The 15,626-nt window shown below is 39.0% G+C and overlaps 1 protein-coding gene across 1 annotated transcript in view; it reads left to right on the top strand.

Annotated features, from left to right (window-relative positions):
- Window positions 1-14,493, top strand: part of LRIG3 (leucine rich repeats and immunoglobulin like domains 3) — a 43,153-nt gene extending 28,660 nt beyond the window's left edge. The window contains exons 10-19 of the mRNA XM_072876999.1: window positions 30-101; window positions 486-557; window positions 3,145-3,308; window positions 6,889-7,209; window positions 7,739-8,020; window positions 8,632-9,084; window positions 9,286-9,444; window positions 10,545-10,688; window positions 10,781-11,056; window positions 14,104-14,493. Coding sequence (XP_072733100.1) covers window positions 30-101; window positions 486-557; window positions 3,145-3,308; window positions 6,889-7,209; window positions 7,739-8,020; window positions 8,632-9,084; window positions 9,286-9,444; window positions 10,545-10,688; window positions 10,781-11,056; window positions 14,104-14,348 — 2,188 coding nt within the window. The 3' untranslated portion in view covers window positions 14,349-14,493. The remainder of the gene's footprint in view (window positions 1-29; window positions 102-485; window positions 558-3,144; window positions 3,309-6,888; window positions 7,210-7,738; window positions 8,021-8,631; window positions 9,085-9,285; window positions 9,445-10,544; window positions 10,689-10,780; window positions 11,057-14,103) is intronic.
- The last annotated feature ends 1,133 nt before the right edge of the window (window positions 14,494-15,626 follow it).

The raw sequence follows: 15,626 nt of genomic DNA, 5'->3' as shown, positions 1-15,626 counted from the left end.
TTTTTGCATCATGTACTTATATTTTTCAGGATACTCCAAGGAAACAGAATTAGATCCGTTACAAAGAAAGCATTTTCTGGTTTGGATGCACTTGAACACCTGTAAGTAGTAGAAATTCACATTTATCTCAACACTGGAAAAAATGAATTTTGATACTAATTGAAATAAAAGTAGGGCTAACAAGCTTTACTTACGACTTTGACTGAAATACACTTACCCTGGTTGCTACTGTTATCTTGAGAAGGTTTTTTTATTTTTGGAGTTATGCTGAACATGAATTTTGGAATTAATGCAGAAAGTGTTATGTATTAAGCATGCTATAAAACTACTTAATCCTGTCTTTTTAGTGTTTGAGCTAGGGGATCCTTTGTATATCACTAAGGTAGCAAACTGTTCCTTGAGTCTTAAGTACATTCAGTTTAATAAATTACTCTTTCCTCCTCTAATGTTGTTGTTCGTTTGTTTGTTTGTTTTTCCCCCGCTAGAGATCTAAGTAACAATGCAATTATGTCAGTTCAAGGAAATGCATTTTCACAAATGAAGAAACTCAAAGAATTGTAAGTTTCTATCTAAAGACATCGCCTCTGTTAAATATATAACCATATAAATATATAAATAAAAGCCTTGTAAGATGTTGCCTGATGCAGTGATAAACTCCCACTGTAATCTCTCTGAAGTCAAGTAAAAAGGGTATGTCAGTGTTTCGTTTTTTTTATGTTTTATGTGATGACTGTATTTAAGTGAGATAGTGTAGGGTAGGAGGCGTTCGTTTTCTGCTACATTTGGTGTCTAGAGTCCTTATTTTAAATTGGCTGATCTCTAATAGGTATTAGATAAGGGAGACTTTGATATAATGTGCTATAAGATCAGCGGTGCTATCACTGAGCTAAAGCTTACTGGACCAGTGAAATGCAGTACTGTAATTCTTTTGTAAAGACCTGGTTGTCAGTGCTTGTAATTGGGTCCTTCTGTCCTGTGGTAGCAAAGGGGCAGATCTTCAGAGAAGTCATGAAGCGGTCACTGGGAAGAAGGTATTCTTCTAGTGAGCTTTGGGGTTTTTTTTGTCCTCTTACCCTCTTTGTTGATCAATGCAGAAAAACGCTGTCACTTATCCCTGTGTTTTGAGCACAGCTAATTCTTCCTCTTGCATATATCTTATGTCTCCTCTATTCATATCAGCCTTCTCTAGTCAGATCTGTTGTCCTGAGCTGCTCTGTGGATAATCTGTCAACAAACTAAAGAATAACAAAAAGGTGCTGCTCTCCTTATGAGTAGAAACTGCCTGAAGCTTGTTTGGAGCTTTTCATTTGTGTTCTCCAGATTCCTATCAGATACCACCCTAGCAGCTGGCATTCTACCTCATTTTACAGTGTTACTCCATGTTGAGTGCTGTAGAGAAAGTAACGAGGAGCCTTGTGTATTTCATAGAATCATAGAACAGCCCAGATTAGAAGGGACCTCAAAAGGTCATCTTTCGTGGAAAAGGGAACCTAGATGAGATTATCTAGCACCCTGTCCAGTTGTGTCTTGAAATCCTCCAGTGCTGGAGACTCCACCCCATCCCTGCTGAGGTTGTTCCAGTGTATGATTGTTCACCCTGTAAAATATTTCTTTCTTGTATCTAGACAATATTTGGTTCATTCGAAGTTCAGTTTGATGTTATCCATATCCTAGTGTAGCTGCAGCTGCTCTAGAAAGCAGTAGCCATGCTTCTACCCATAGCCAGGGGTTTTCTGCGTTTCCTCTTCCTTGAGTTGGACCTGGTTGTATTGCTTGATTAGTTTGCTGAACTCACTCAGCTGGCTGCAGGGCAATTGCTAGATTTGGCAGAAGAGGAGCAGTGGGAGCGCAGTGCTGACAGTTAAGGATTGATATAGATGATTTGAAGAGTCATCAAATGTGATGGAATGACAGGCTAACACTGCTCCAGAAGGTGTAAGATGCTACAAGATACCAGACTCCAAACACTTTAGTGAAATAACTACTAAAGACTTGTTGGGGTTTTTTTCTGTACTTTTCTTGAAACACCTGGTAGACATCCATTATGTTTGAGGAAGATGTAGACAGATGGTAGAAAGTACTTTCCCAGAAGTAAGATGATTTAGTATAAACTCCCATCTAGTAATTTTATTCTGAGGCCCCTAGAGAGTAAATCTGAAAATAATATCACAGTTACTCACTGCATCAGGGTAGCAAAAAATACTGTGGTTTCTCTGCCTCCTAAGAATAACAAGAATGCTCCTAGAACTTCAGTGAAAGATGACCTGTTTCATCTCAGTGTGAACTGGTGAGCTGGCATCCCTGGGTTTTATCTATGCGGTGTTAGTGTGAAAAAGGAGCACAGAGACACTCTTCCTTTTCTTCAAGAAGAAATCAAGAATTGGTATCTCTTCATTTACTTTTAAAGCTGTTTCTCTCCCTGAATCCATAAATTATTTTTGCTTTTCTTCCAAGAACAGGTAAGATTTGAAGAGAGGAATTTTATTACTGACTGTGTTTTTGAATACGTTTTTTAGGGGTGATTCTGAGTTTTCATCCAAAACTGAGAACTCTTCCTACTTCAACTCCTGATTCTTGATACTTCAGAGGATATCCCTTTGTTTTCTTATTTTTTTTCCCCTCTGTGAAAGTAGCTATTTGTATAGGTTAGCTAAGCTGATAACCAGTTCTGCACTTGTTATTTCAACACTTGACTATTCTTCCTCTCTCCACTCCCCTTTTTAAATATGTTCCCTAAGATAAATTCTGACTGAAATGGAAATGAGGGAATGAAATTGTCTCAGAATTTTTTGATGTTAGCTTCCAGAGTGCCTCCCTTCTGGACTGTTCTCCTGTGTGCCCGTTCTGCGTGTCCTACTGCTGACTGTAGTTTTGTACCCAAGACACTACAAACATGCCTGTCTGCCTGGACTCATATTCATGGCAGAAGCTGGGAGTTCAGGATAACATGTCTGCTTTGTAGAATGTAGGAGTCATGACAATGGAGTCACCGCATCTGGGCTAAATAATAGTGCTGTCTTTCTCTTGTGATATAAGCATTTAGCCTAAAAACTTAGTTTTGTTACTGACGAGTGCTCATACAGATCTGTATTACAAACAGAAAAAACAAGCAAACAGGCTTTGAATGTAATTGCTTTTTCTTAGGCACTTAAACACATCGAGTCTTTTGTGTGACTGCCAGTTAAAATGGCTACCACAGTGGATGTCAGAGAACAACTTTCAGAGCTTTGTAAATGCCAGTTGTGCCCATCCTCAACTGCTAAAAGGGAGAAGTATTTTTGCTGTCAGCCTGGATGGTTTTGTCTGTGGTGAGTATAGCCTCTATTCCTCATTCCATAGAACAAATTTTGCTGAATGCATTGATTTTTGTTGTGGTTTCTTTGATATGTTTTGATTTCTCTAATAAAATTGAGAGGATTTAATATTTGTTAACATTTCTTTCTCCATTCCCAAACTGTGATGTAGCTGCTCAAAGCTTGTGGCTTTGTACAAGATGGGGAGTGACTGTTTTCTGACTCTTATTTAATGTACAGCCTGCTTACATAGTACATAGCATACTGTGAAAGGGAAAGCTCAATAGTTTGTGGTGGTAAATGTATATGCCTCTAGATTTAAAAGATGGATATTGTTTAGATAACTACATTTTAAAGTGAGACATATTTTGGCAAACTTAGGATGCAGGTTTTGGGTTTGATTATTTATAAATTATTTTCATACTTCATCAGTCTTGAGGTTATTCCACGGCTGAGAAAGTTTAAAGGTAAAATAGCCATACTGGCCTCAGCTCTGACCTTTTCTATGTGTGCTTGTTGTCTACTTAAAAAATTCTTTGGGCCGTGTAAGTTACTGCCTGTATGTAAACTGTACTTTAAAACGTCCGATTACCACAGTTATGCTACTGATATTTTGTATTTCAGTATGCCAGATAGTAAATGCTAGTAAAATATTTTTACTTTAAGACTTGAGAATGAGGTGATAGCATCTGCATCCGCCTTAAAAATGAAATTTTTGTATGTGTGTTTAGTAACATTCATTATCACCTATAAATTATGTTCTGTATTCAAAGTGAAGCTAAGCATTCAGAGTAAAGATGTGTATTTGAGTACTCTGGATACATTAAGTGGGAACTTTGAAAATATCAGGAAATTAAAAACTAACTGGATTTCATGTGGGTTTTGTTGTATACATTCATTTTTCTAACTAAAGAAAATTCAAACTTTATGTTCTTTGGAGACAAAACAATAGCCATATTTGGCTTCTCAATAACTTTCCTCATAGCAAACATGACTGCTTAATTTTTACTGTTGCCACTCGTACCCTTTTTTCAGTGGGAAAGCAGGCACAAAATATAAAATAGTGTACAAAACTTGTTTTCTCCCTTCCTATTAGCAGTCAAATGTTTAATATACTAACGTTAAATAATGAGTAGATGGTGCATAATCTAGCTACTGCTGAAAAGGAGAAATGGATATAGTGCAGGAAATTACAGATTACTCGATAGCTAATGGAGTATATATGAAGCAGACATCCTTATTAATGAGGAACTCATTCTGGCAAGAAATTAAATTGAGGGATTTAAATATATATCTCTTATTTGTTAAACCATGGGGCATCATGATCTTTCTTTTAGCTGCTGAATGCCATTTTTAATAAATTAGTTTCAAAACCTTTAAGATATATTAGCAAAAAGGGATGTACTAAGAGTTGTTATATTTAATATGTAAAGTAATGGTCATGCAGAAGTAACTAGAATCTTTTAATACAATCAATGAGTGTTTCACTGTTTATTAAATCTTTAAAGTATGTCATCACTAGACATTTGGTTGTACACACCTTGCCTTATAAGTTTACAATGACCACTTTTGCTTTTGTAGTATTTTCAAGAGGAGTGTGTTAATGCCTGTCTGAAATTATTTTAATTTATTATGTATAATTTATAAGTGTATAAATCCTCCAATTGTGCCAAGTTATGTTTTTCAAAACAGCTAGGAGATAGGAGGGAGTCATCCTAAACTTGTTAAAGGAAAGGATGTGTTAGGCAAGGGTTCCATATCTGTGAAACTAAAAAAAATATAGAAAATCTGTGTAATTTGTGCTTCCTAAGATCATGTCTTTCAAGCTGAAACAAATCGTGAGACGTTTCTGTACTAAAGATAACTGTGGAAGAAAAACAGAATAGATGCTTTTTTGACCTGTATTAATTACTTCAGTTTAACATAGTGATGCTGAAAGAGTACCATCTAGGTGATGAATAGCTTGTTTTCTGTTACAGAGTAGTCGAGTGGCTTCTATATATAGTAGCCAAGTGGCTTCTGTAAAATGAGAAATATATTTCTCAGAGTGTGTGTGTGTCTGTGTGTATATGTGTTTATGTATCTGTGTGTATATATATATGTGAGTGCATTTCTGATACATGTATTCAAATACACTCTCAAATTATTCTGTTCACATTGCCAGTCTCATCCTAGAGTGTTCTTCTGTATTTTGTAGTATCTGCTTATTTGAGTGACCTTTTCATCCCCCCTTCTTGCCAAATAATTAAGATTTTAAAGTATTTTATTATTCCATTGACAGTATAATTAAAACAGAATGAAGTATGTTCTCCTGTCCTTTCACAAGGCTAACTCAAGTATTTACAATGTTTTACTTACTTTCATTACTTTGCACAGGGATAACTATCAACTCAATTTGCAAATGGTATAGTTTGTCATGGAGGACTTAAGGCATGGGTATGAAGCATGAAAACCAAATGGCCTGGGAGATTCTTAAGACCCATGCTTAGGGTTCCAGATTGGGGGATCCATGTTGCCCTGTCACTGGAGCGCAGCTCCAGACCTGCAAGTGTTCTGCAGGCAGCTCAATTTCAGGCCACCTGCACATCTCATTTTCTTTTGTAATGCAGGGTGGAGGTTCTTCAATGAAATTACACTTTGACCCTGGTGTGTTGTTCCCAAGCAGATGAGACGTAAGGAGGCAAAGGGGCTAGGTAAAACCTGACTCTCTGCAGTGCAGGCAGGGTCTGCAGTAAGGAGTAGTTGGGGCTCAGGGCTTTTTCTGCAGTGCCTGTGAAGTTTGGGCTTGTGTCATTGTCAGGAGGTAGGAGACATCTTGAAAGTTGAGAATACTCTAAGGCTTTTGCTTTTGGGAAACCAAGCATTTAATTGCCACTCCTTTTGTATGTGCAATGTACATGCAATTGACAGAACAAATAGTTCAGAAGGCAACTGATTCTGTAAACTTACAAAATGGTACTCTTAAAGGAACTTTCCAGTAGTAAAGGGACCTCCAGAAACTAATCTCTTGAAATTCTTGTGTGCTGCCCTGCTTAAGGGATTTTCAGCACTGCTGTGTTTGTAAGGTGGACCAAACAGCCACAAATCACTGGAGCAGTGACTGTTGTACTTGGTGGTTTTTTTGTGGATTTGGGGAAACCCTCAACTTTAACTTGCAGTTTCTGATGGCAGAAGGACTATGCTTTCAATAAAGAAAAGCTCACAGCAGCCTGAGGTGTTGTAAAGATGAAGGGTAGACTTCATGACTGACATTCAGAATAGTTCTTGCAGATGTCAGGGGGTAGTTCTGTCCTCTTTAGTGCTGTTCTTGAACAAACTGTACACACAGCCTGCTTTTAAATGTACTTTCTCTTCAATAAGAGATGGCTTGGCACAATAAACTCATAAATATGGCATCTTTAAATGCCCTAAGGCTAACGAAATTTAAAATGAAAGCATTGTGTATCCATTTTATAAATACTTATCTGACTCTTAGCTCAAATCTATAAAACAAGGCTTATAAACGCTTTCTAAAAAGAGTCCTCAGGCCTCACACATATATTTTTTTTTTTCTCTTCCTCTGTGTTACTTTTTCTCCCTTCTCCCTTCTGTGCAGATGATTTTCCTAAACCACAGATCACTGTCCAGCCAGAAACCCAGTCAGCAATCAAAGGCTCCAATTTGAGTTTTGTATGTTCGGCAGCCAGCAGCAGTGATTCCCCGATGACTTTTGCATGGAAGAAGGACAATGAATTACTGCAAGATGCTGAAATGGAGAATTATGCACACCTCCGGGCACAGGGTGGTGAAGTGATGGAGTACACTACCATCCTTCGACTGCGCAATGTTGAATTCAGCAGTGAAGGGAAATACCAGTGTGTTATTTCAAATCATTTTGGTTCATCCTACTCTGTCAAAGCCAAACTTACAGTAAACAGTAAGTATGTTACTTTTTTCTTGTGGACTTAGTCGAATGATTTTAATCAAGACATGTAAACATAGTTTTTTCCATTCTCATCATCTGCGAAGATCCCTTAATAAGCTGAGACTATTTCTTAAAATGTGTCTAGTTCCAAGATCACCATTCAGTTTTACATCTGGCCCCATTGTCCTGAACCACAGTATAGGAAAAAACAAATAACAGACCCAATTCGTAGTAAATCTGACAAAATCTATGTAACAAGACTGGAAAACATTAATCTTTTCTTCACAGGAGGTAAGTTTATACTCTGTTTCAAGGTGCTACAGAAAGGTCATGTAGGAGGCTGTTAGCAGAAATGAGATTTTGATCTAGATCGTCTCTCATACTTTGCAGCTCCTTCCCTTTCTCTTTGCTGGCTACTGATAAATTTAGGTTGTATGCTTCTCAAAATTTTTAGGCCCAAGAAGGGTGTTAAGAATATGCTGTGCAAAAAAGGAAAAGTATGTTTCATTTATTCATTTTGGTATCGCTAATTTTTCTTTAGTGCTGCCTTCATTTACGAAGATCCCCATGGACTTAACCATTCGTGCTGGGGCAATGGCACGTTTGGAATGTGCTGCAGTTGGGCATCCTGTCCCACAGATTGCTTGGCAGAAAGATGGTGGAACAGATTTTCCTGCAGCGCGCAAGAGGCGCATGCATGTCATGCCTGAAGATGACGTATTTTTTATTGTTGATGTAAAGATTGAGGACACAGGTGTTTATAGCTGTACAGCTCAAAACACTGCTGGAAGCATTTCAGCTAATGCAACGTTAACAGTACTAGGTAAGACATTGGCAATCCTTAGTGGCATAATCTCCTTGAAGAACTGAACTATTGCTGAGCACTTTTAAAATTGTCAGCTGATTAAAAATAGCATTGTTATGAAAGTGCTGTATATAAATAAAAATATTCTGAAATAATTTGTATTGACACATACTTACAGATTAGAAATACGTACTCCAGCACACAATCACTATTATGATGCAAAATAATAAAAGTTAGTTATGTTCCTCAGTCTGTACACAATGTCTGATATGCAGGGGGCAAAAAAAAGGACCTGTTATTTTTTTAGAGACAGGAGATTTTGTTTAACTTTCAATTTCCTGATGTTTTGTTAACCATTTTTAATCTAGTTCTCTGCAATCTTGAGCATGTATGATTTGACCTTCTTACCTTCTAAGGTAATCAAGTGTCTAGGTCTGATCAATTGACAAGTAAACTGTAGGCTCTGAGTTCAAATTCCTTGAAAGTGTTTTTTCTGAGAATGAGAGTAAGCTTCATTAGGCCTTACTGATGCATTTAATTTAGCTTTTCCCCTTGAGCTGTGAAGGAAAGGGACATGTTCCCATTCTTGCAAGGTCACTTAGAATATAAGGCTTATGCTTTCTTTTCAGAAACACCATCATTTTTGCGGCCTTTGCTGGATCGAACTGTAACAAAAGGTGAAACTGCAGTCTTGCAGTGTATTGCTGGTGGTAGCCCTCCACCCCGACTGAACTGGACTAAGGATGACAGCCCTCTCGTGGTAACGGAAAGACATTTCTTTGCTGCAGGCAATCAGTTACTAATTATTGTGGATACAGATGTAGAAGATGCTGGGAAATATACTTGTGAAATGTCTAATACGCTTGGAACAGAACGAGGCAACATCCGCCTTAACGTAATTCCTACTCCCACCTGTGATTCTCCTCAAAACATTGCCCCATCACTTGATGATGATGGATGGGCCACAGTTGGCATTGTGATCATAGCTGTGGTTTGCTGTGTGGTGGGCACTTCCTTGGTGTGGGTGGTCATCATCTACCACACCAGAAGGAGAAATGAAGATTGCAGCATCACAAATACAGGTGTGTAAACTGAAGATTTGCTTTGGAAAGGGGAAAAAAAATGTTTGTGGTTGCTTTGCAATGACTTTATTGTGTGCTTTGACTCAGAGTCAGAAGAGTGAATTACTTGTTACCTTCAGCGCTTTGCTGACAAGTTTAAAAATGCTTCTACAAACTCTGAAGTATGCTGATGGCTTTTGTGTGTGTTTTGCTTCCCCACAGATGAAACAAATTTGCCTGCTGACATTCCAAGTTACCTGTCATCCCAAGGGACACTGGCTGAAAGGCAGGATGGATATGGTTCATCTGAAAATGGCAGTCATCATCAGTTCCTCACATCTTCTGTGGGAGGGTATTTCTTGCAGCAGAGGGACAGTAATGGTAGGTGTAAAATGTTAAGCAGATTTTCCATGTTGCTTGAGTAGCTGCAGTTTGGCTATTGTCTTTCTAACTAATAGAAATAACACTAAAGAAACATCTTCACTGAAGTTTGAGAGGATGTGAAATTTATTGCTTGGGATTGCTTCAACGAGATAAGAAGGGAAACTTGGTTCTGTTCATCCAAATGACGTTATGGCTTTGCTTAAATCATGAAGTTTTTCTCTAGTCTCAAGGGTAAATTTAAACTGATGATCACATTTCCAAAACAAGAGTGTCCAAAAGGAATTACAACAGCGCGTCTTCCTCTGTTATGGCTTGAAAAGGCTGCTTTTAATGGGTGATAACACCAGTGTAACTTTAGCATAATATAAGTGATTAAACTTTCCTGTTAAAAAAGTCATTAGGGTCAGAGTCAGTAAAGGATTTAATGTGATTGCAAGTTAAAAGCTGCAGTACTTAATATTTATACATGTGGCCCCTGAGAGTCCAGAACATACCTGGGTTAGGGAGGAAAAGGCGCCTTGCTGGGAAGTGGTTGGGGTTGAGATATAGTCAGGAGTTGGGGCAGGTGGGAATGGAGCAGTAATGAGAGAGTTCTGCAGTTGTAAGATGGTGAAAGCAGCAGCCTCTTTGTGGAGCAAGAACCACAGACCAGGTCTACAGCTTTCAGGAACCATTCAGTTGAAAGTCAGTATGGCTGTTCGAGCAGCCAGTGACTCCCTCAGATTCTTCCACCTGGAACTTTCTCGTTAGCACTCTGTGCTCCGAAAGGTTGCTTTGTGACAGAGCATGAGCCTGGGTTCCAGTGCTTTAGAGGAAGGAAGTCCCTGGTTCTGATGCCTGTGATTGGGTTTGTTCTGTTATCCAGGGACTGTATAATGATGCAAAGTGTGACACATTCTCTGTCAAGCTAATTATTTGAACACTTGCTAGAATTAGAGTTCTCATCAAAAGGTCAGGTTAAACTTAAGCAAGCTCTAAATACGCTATGAAATTTAGTTGAACAGACGGGGTTCTTAAAAGAACAAAACTTACCCAAGAAACTATAAGCTGACGCTTAAGAGAAGACCATACGCTGAAACATCAATTTTATTTTTAAGGCATTTGCCATCTAGATAACGGCAGTGAAACAGACTTGGAGGGTGTTGCAGATCCATTCCTGTGCCACTATCTGGGGACTTCAGGGACTTTGTATTTAAAAGGAAACACGTATGGCTCTGAGGCCTTTGAAGCATACAGTGCAAGTAAGTTGGGGGGTACACAACACAGTGTTAGTCCTAGTTTCATCTTGTGCTATGAGGAATCTGTATAAAAACAATTTTTCATTTTTCTTTAGGTTGCAGCCCTGACCAAAGAACAGCATGCTTGGACCCTTATGAGTCTGGATATTTAAAGAGAAAGGAGTGCTATCAGTACTCACCTCCACTGGAAGATCCCTTTGACCAGCGTGTTGGCATTATTGGGATGCAGGCTACAGGTAGCAAATTGATTAACTCCATTTACACTCAAAATGAAGGAACTGGACTAAAAAGCAGAAGTCTGAACTCAGACACATTTGATTTAAACAGAAGTTTGGAACCCTCATCTATTATCAGTAACAGCACTTTCATGGGTATGTTCTACCTATTGGTTTTTATTCAAGCTGCTGGTATCCTTGCTGTCTCATTTCCTACTCCCAATACTAAGCAAAACTGATTTCTCAGCTTTTTCTTTCCCATTCCTACAACAGGTAATTCTGTAGTAGTGTTTAGATGCTCATATAGCTAGTGTTGTGAAAAACTAATTTTGTGTAGTTTTGCGTGGGCTTCTTTTTGTGAGTGTCTGTGAATTTAGTAAGATAATACAGCATGTGGAATATAAACACTTCAGAAAGGAGGAGAGGAGAGATGGGAATTAGCTGAGGAAAGGCAGTTTGAGAGTTGTCCTTGATGTTTTTGCATGTGTTCTTGTCTTTTTGTTTTCTTCCCCCTCTTCTTCCCTGAGTAACTTGCGATACTGCAGTATCTATTTTTTAAGGCTCACACAACTGAACTGTACACGTAGGCTTGCTCTCTCTCCACTGCAGTGCATGAGGACAGTTGGATGCCCCAGAACTTAGGGTGCCCTCTGGATCCTACTGGGAGTTAGCCAGGAGATGGGCCCTATCCTGTGTTACAAAGGGAGCAGCTCCAGGTTACACCTCCAGGTGTAACTGTGAGCCCACTTCTGCTTCTCAGGAAACCTGACTTTAAGGACCATTAGATACAAAGTCCCAAATGTTTGCAGTTCAGGAACAGAAAAGTGATTACGGTAAAACTGCGTAATGACCATATTTAGATTACCAGGAGATCTTAATAGCTCACACTTACATAAAAATCTCATCAGTGGTGTGATTCTTATCTTTTATCTTAATATAGCTGGCAGATTTCTGTAAATGTTAAGGTACTTACTTAAATGCACCTTAACAAACTTCAGGCGTACCAGAAGTTTTGCCTGACAGGCAAAAGGTGTGCAAGGTCCCAGGAGGGCTCAGGGCAGGTGGGGAGACTTGAACTCCAGTGTATGAGGATATATTGTATAACACAGTGAGCCAGAACTATTCACCCTTCAAAGTAAGGCACTGTGGAAAAATACCCTCTCTACCCCTCCTTTGTTGTCTTTTTTCATGGTGTGTATGAAAAAAGAGTTCCTGAAGCTTAATTCAGGGTTTACAATTTTAATCCAGATTGCAGGGAGAGGTGGGGGGAAGGAGAAAAGCATTGCTTTACCTTTGAAGCTCCCCAGATTTTGGGTGTTGGTTTGGTTGGTTGGTTTAAAATGTATATAAACCCACATACTGCTTTCATCCCTGTGATATCTGAGCACCAAGTGCAGCCCTGGTACCGTGGATTGTCTCCCGGCTGGTGTGTCAGCATAGTTGATCAAGTCCTGGGTCTGCTGGCTTTGCAAGGGGATCTGGGGGAATGTGCATCACTGGGCTCTTTGTTCTCAGGGGGTGGGGAGGGAGGTGCAAGCTCTGAAGTTTTCTCCCTTCGAAAGCCAGATGTTTGGACTGTAAAACATTGCAGATGCCATGACATCTGGCAGAGGCCCTGGGACTACACACGTTCTCCTGGCTGCCTGCCACTATTGCTGTGGTGGGACTGTGCAGATAGGGCTTTACCACATGTCTCCTGCAGAAAGTAGTTCTACTGTATGTCAGTATACACAGGAGTTAATGCAACCTCAAGGGCTCATATTCCCCTTTCTGACTTAAAAATCTACACAGGGCTACTTTTCTTGTCAGTTCTCTGAGCTACTACCCCACCCAAGTTGCATCATCATTGCCTTGGACGCTTCATAATTGTTAGCACTCTTCACTCAAAGAGCCTATGGTTAGATCTTGGAGGTGGTGGCTATGGAAGAAGTTGTGATAGATTTCTTGTCTTTAGTTGTGGATTCGCTTCTTCAGCATCATTGTCTTCAAATTCAGCCCCCCTTTTGCCTCTACAATCACAATGAAGAAGACAGCTGGCATTAACATCACTGTTGATGCATGAGCCAGAAAGTTCATAGCTTGGATTTTTTTTTTTCAGACAGGATTCGTTTGTAGCTTTGGTGCTGTGAGGCACATCCTTTAATGTTGTGTTAGGAGCAGATCGTTGATGCAAATATGGATGTTGTCCAAATCCATTTTTAGTAACTTCTCATCACAGTTTTATTTGAAACCTTTGCTTCTAGCAACTAAGCAAAACTAGAAGTGTGGCTTTTTCGGTGCAAAATTTATTAATTATTGTAGTGTTAAGTTATTGATAAAGACTGACCTCTACAAAATCAGCCTGTGGCACATTGTCCTCTAAAAAGAAGTCTTTTGAGTGTCACTTACAGACACTATGACTTGCGATGGCCGTATCTTTCTTCATTGAAAAAAGGGAAGGCCCTTCTTGCAGAGTTGTTGATGCTGACACCTTCCCAATGGTGAAGAGTGACAGGCACACTAAGTATTTTCTGGCTAGTGAATCCAGATAATGATTAATAAAGATTCAACTGAAATGCCAAATTCTCTTTGGGCTACATCTGTTCTAGCCAGTCGTGGGCAAAGAGATGAACAGGTGTGAATGGAGAATTTGGCTGGCGAGACCTTTATTATTAATGGGAGATGCTAGCCAGAAAAAGATTGGTTTAGCATTCAGATTGCACAGTGGGAGGATGTTGTATAACCCTACACATATTGGGGTTTTCATTTTTTTAAAATTATTTTTGCTGAACTGCATGGCAGATTTCATGTGCCATTTGTTCACTGATGAGCAAAACAGGGAGACTGTTGTGACTTTTGCATTAGAAAGTGTCTTGTGATGTGTTTGCAGTTTGGTCTGTGTGCCCACCTCCCCCCTCACCACCTTCCCCAAAGAAAAATGGGCATGGGAGTAGTCATGAAAACAAAAGTAATGAAGTTGTGCGTGGCTATACTTTTACTTTGGAAATGTTTTTAATGTCTCAGGTGGCAGAATCTTGCCTTATGCTTGTGATCACAGGGATGTTTTCTTTTAAGGGGTAAAATAACAGTTAAGTAAAATCTCACTTTGGTGAACTGTTGCTTGTGTTGATCCTTGGCTTGCATTCTAACATGCAGCCCTTAGTGAGACACAAAACTGTTAGCATCAGTATTTCTGTACTACTTACTCATTTACTGTCTTTCAGGAACATTTGGAAAGCCTTTATGGAGGCCTCAGCTGGACTCTCTTTCAAGTTGTAGACAGCCAGCAAATTGCCAACCAAAACCCTCCCATAATAATCCTCATGCCTCACTGGACTTCGATGCAGAGGCAGATGAAGATGGAAAGGAAAGGACAGTTTCTAGAGGAGAAGACAGCATTTATACTTACAAACAGTGCTTTGAAAACTTTAGGACTTCTACTTTCCAATCCTGTGATTTGGATACATAGCTCCTTTTGGACCTGCCATTGATTTCTGGAACCAAAGAAATACTTTGACATACTACTACCTCAGTGTGGAATTTTATTTAAAAAGGGAATAAGGAAAGGAAGAAGGGAAGAAAGAAACTACATGATGCTATGAATTCAGAACAAATAAACGCATTTTTATTCAAATAAAGCATAATTGCCAAAATGCTCTACATTTTTATACAGGGAAAACATACCTTATAAAAATACTATATTTCTAATTATTTTATAGCTTTGTTTTATGCAAATAATATCTTTTGTAAATTAATGGTGTAAATAATACAGCATATGTATTTCTATGTCAGACTTCATTTTATTGAAATGAGTAGTAAGCATTCTAATTTTGTACTGTTACTTGTACCTTTTTACAAATGGAAACTCCATGCTGTTTGCAGGTATCATGCATCTTATTTGCACATTACTTTTAATAAAATATGCTGCCATGTGGTCTCTGACCCACATTAGTGTATGAAGAATGAAAAGTGTGAATTATGTTTGTAGATAGTATTGCATATGTAGGTGCCTTCTGTTGCATGTCTGCACCTTTATTTGACTAAAACTTTTACCTCTGGATTTACTGTGTTAACTATCTTCACCTTCTAAGAGAGTGTGGTCCTGCCACAGCTACTGGTGGCTGGTAAAATGGGTTGAAGCTCTTTGTACCAAAATAAGTATGCAAATCTTCCACTTTGTGAATTGCCACTAATAGGTGTGTGTGCACACATTCTCAAGTTTTCATGCACATAAGGCTGTAGTACCAACAGTCTGCCCATGCCTGTGTGCAAATAGTCTGCACGCATGTGGTGGAGGATATGCCCAGCAGATGCACAAATCCATATCAAGCTAATTTAGTAAAAGGAGAAAAAAGGCACTGGATGTCTGCCTGGTAGCCTCACTCTTTTCTAAGTGGCTTAGTGTCAAGTGTCTTCCAAATATGCAGTGCATGCCCAAGTCTTTACTTTCCCATACCCTTTCTCCCTCTTTTTTTGCTTCTGCAACCACTTCCATGCTCAACATCAGAAGGTAATCCAAGTACAAGATAATGTTTTCTTTGGTTTAACTCGTGTTCCTTATTCAGCTGCCCTTTTCTGGTTATAGATGAGGTCTGTGCTTTATTCAATTGCTCAGTCAAGTTGAGCAGTTGTAAATTCTTGCTGGATTAAATTTGCAGTAATGAACCTAATGCCTTTAACTACACAAAGTCAGAAAGAGGGTTGCTTACTATAAAATGGTAATTAAAACTAAGTGAAAACACTCTAT

This window comes from Ciconia boyciana, chromosome 1 (assembly GCF_034638445.1).
Source record: "Ciconia boyciana chromosome 1, ASM3463844v1, whole genome shotgun sequence".
Lineage (NCBI taxonomy): Eukaryota > Metazoa > Chordata > Aves > Ciconiiformes > Ciconiidae > Ciconia > Ciconia boyciana.
This window is presented reverse-complemented; position numbering and strand designations above follow the sequence as displayed.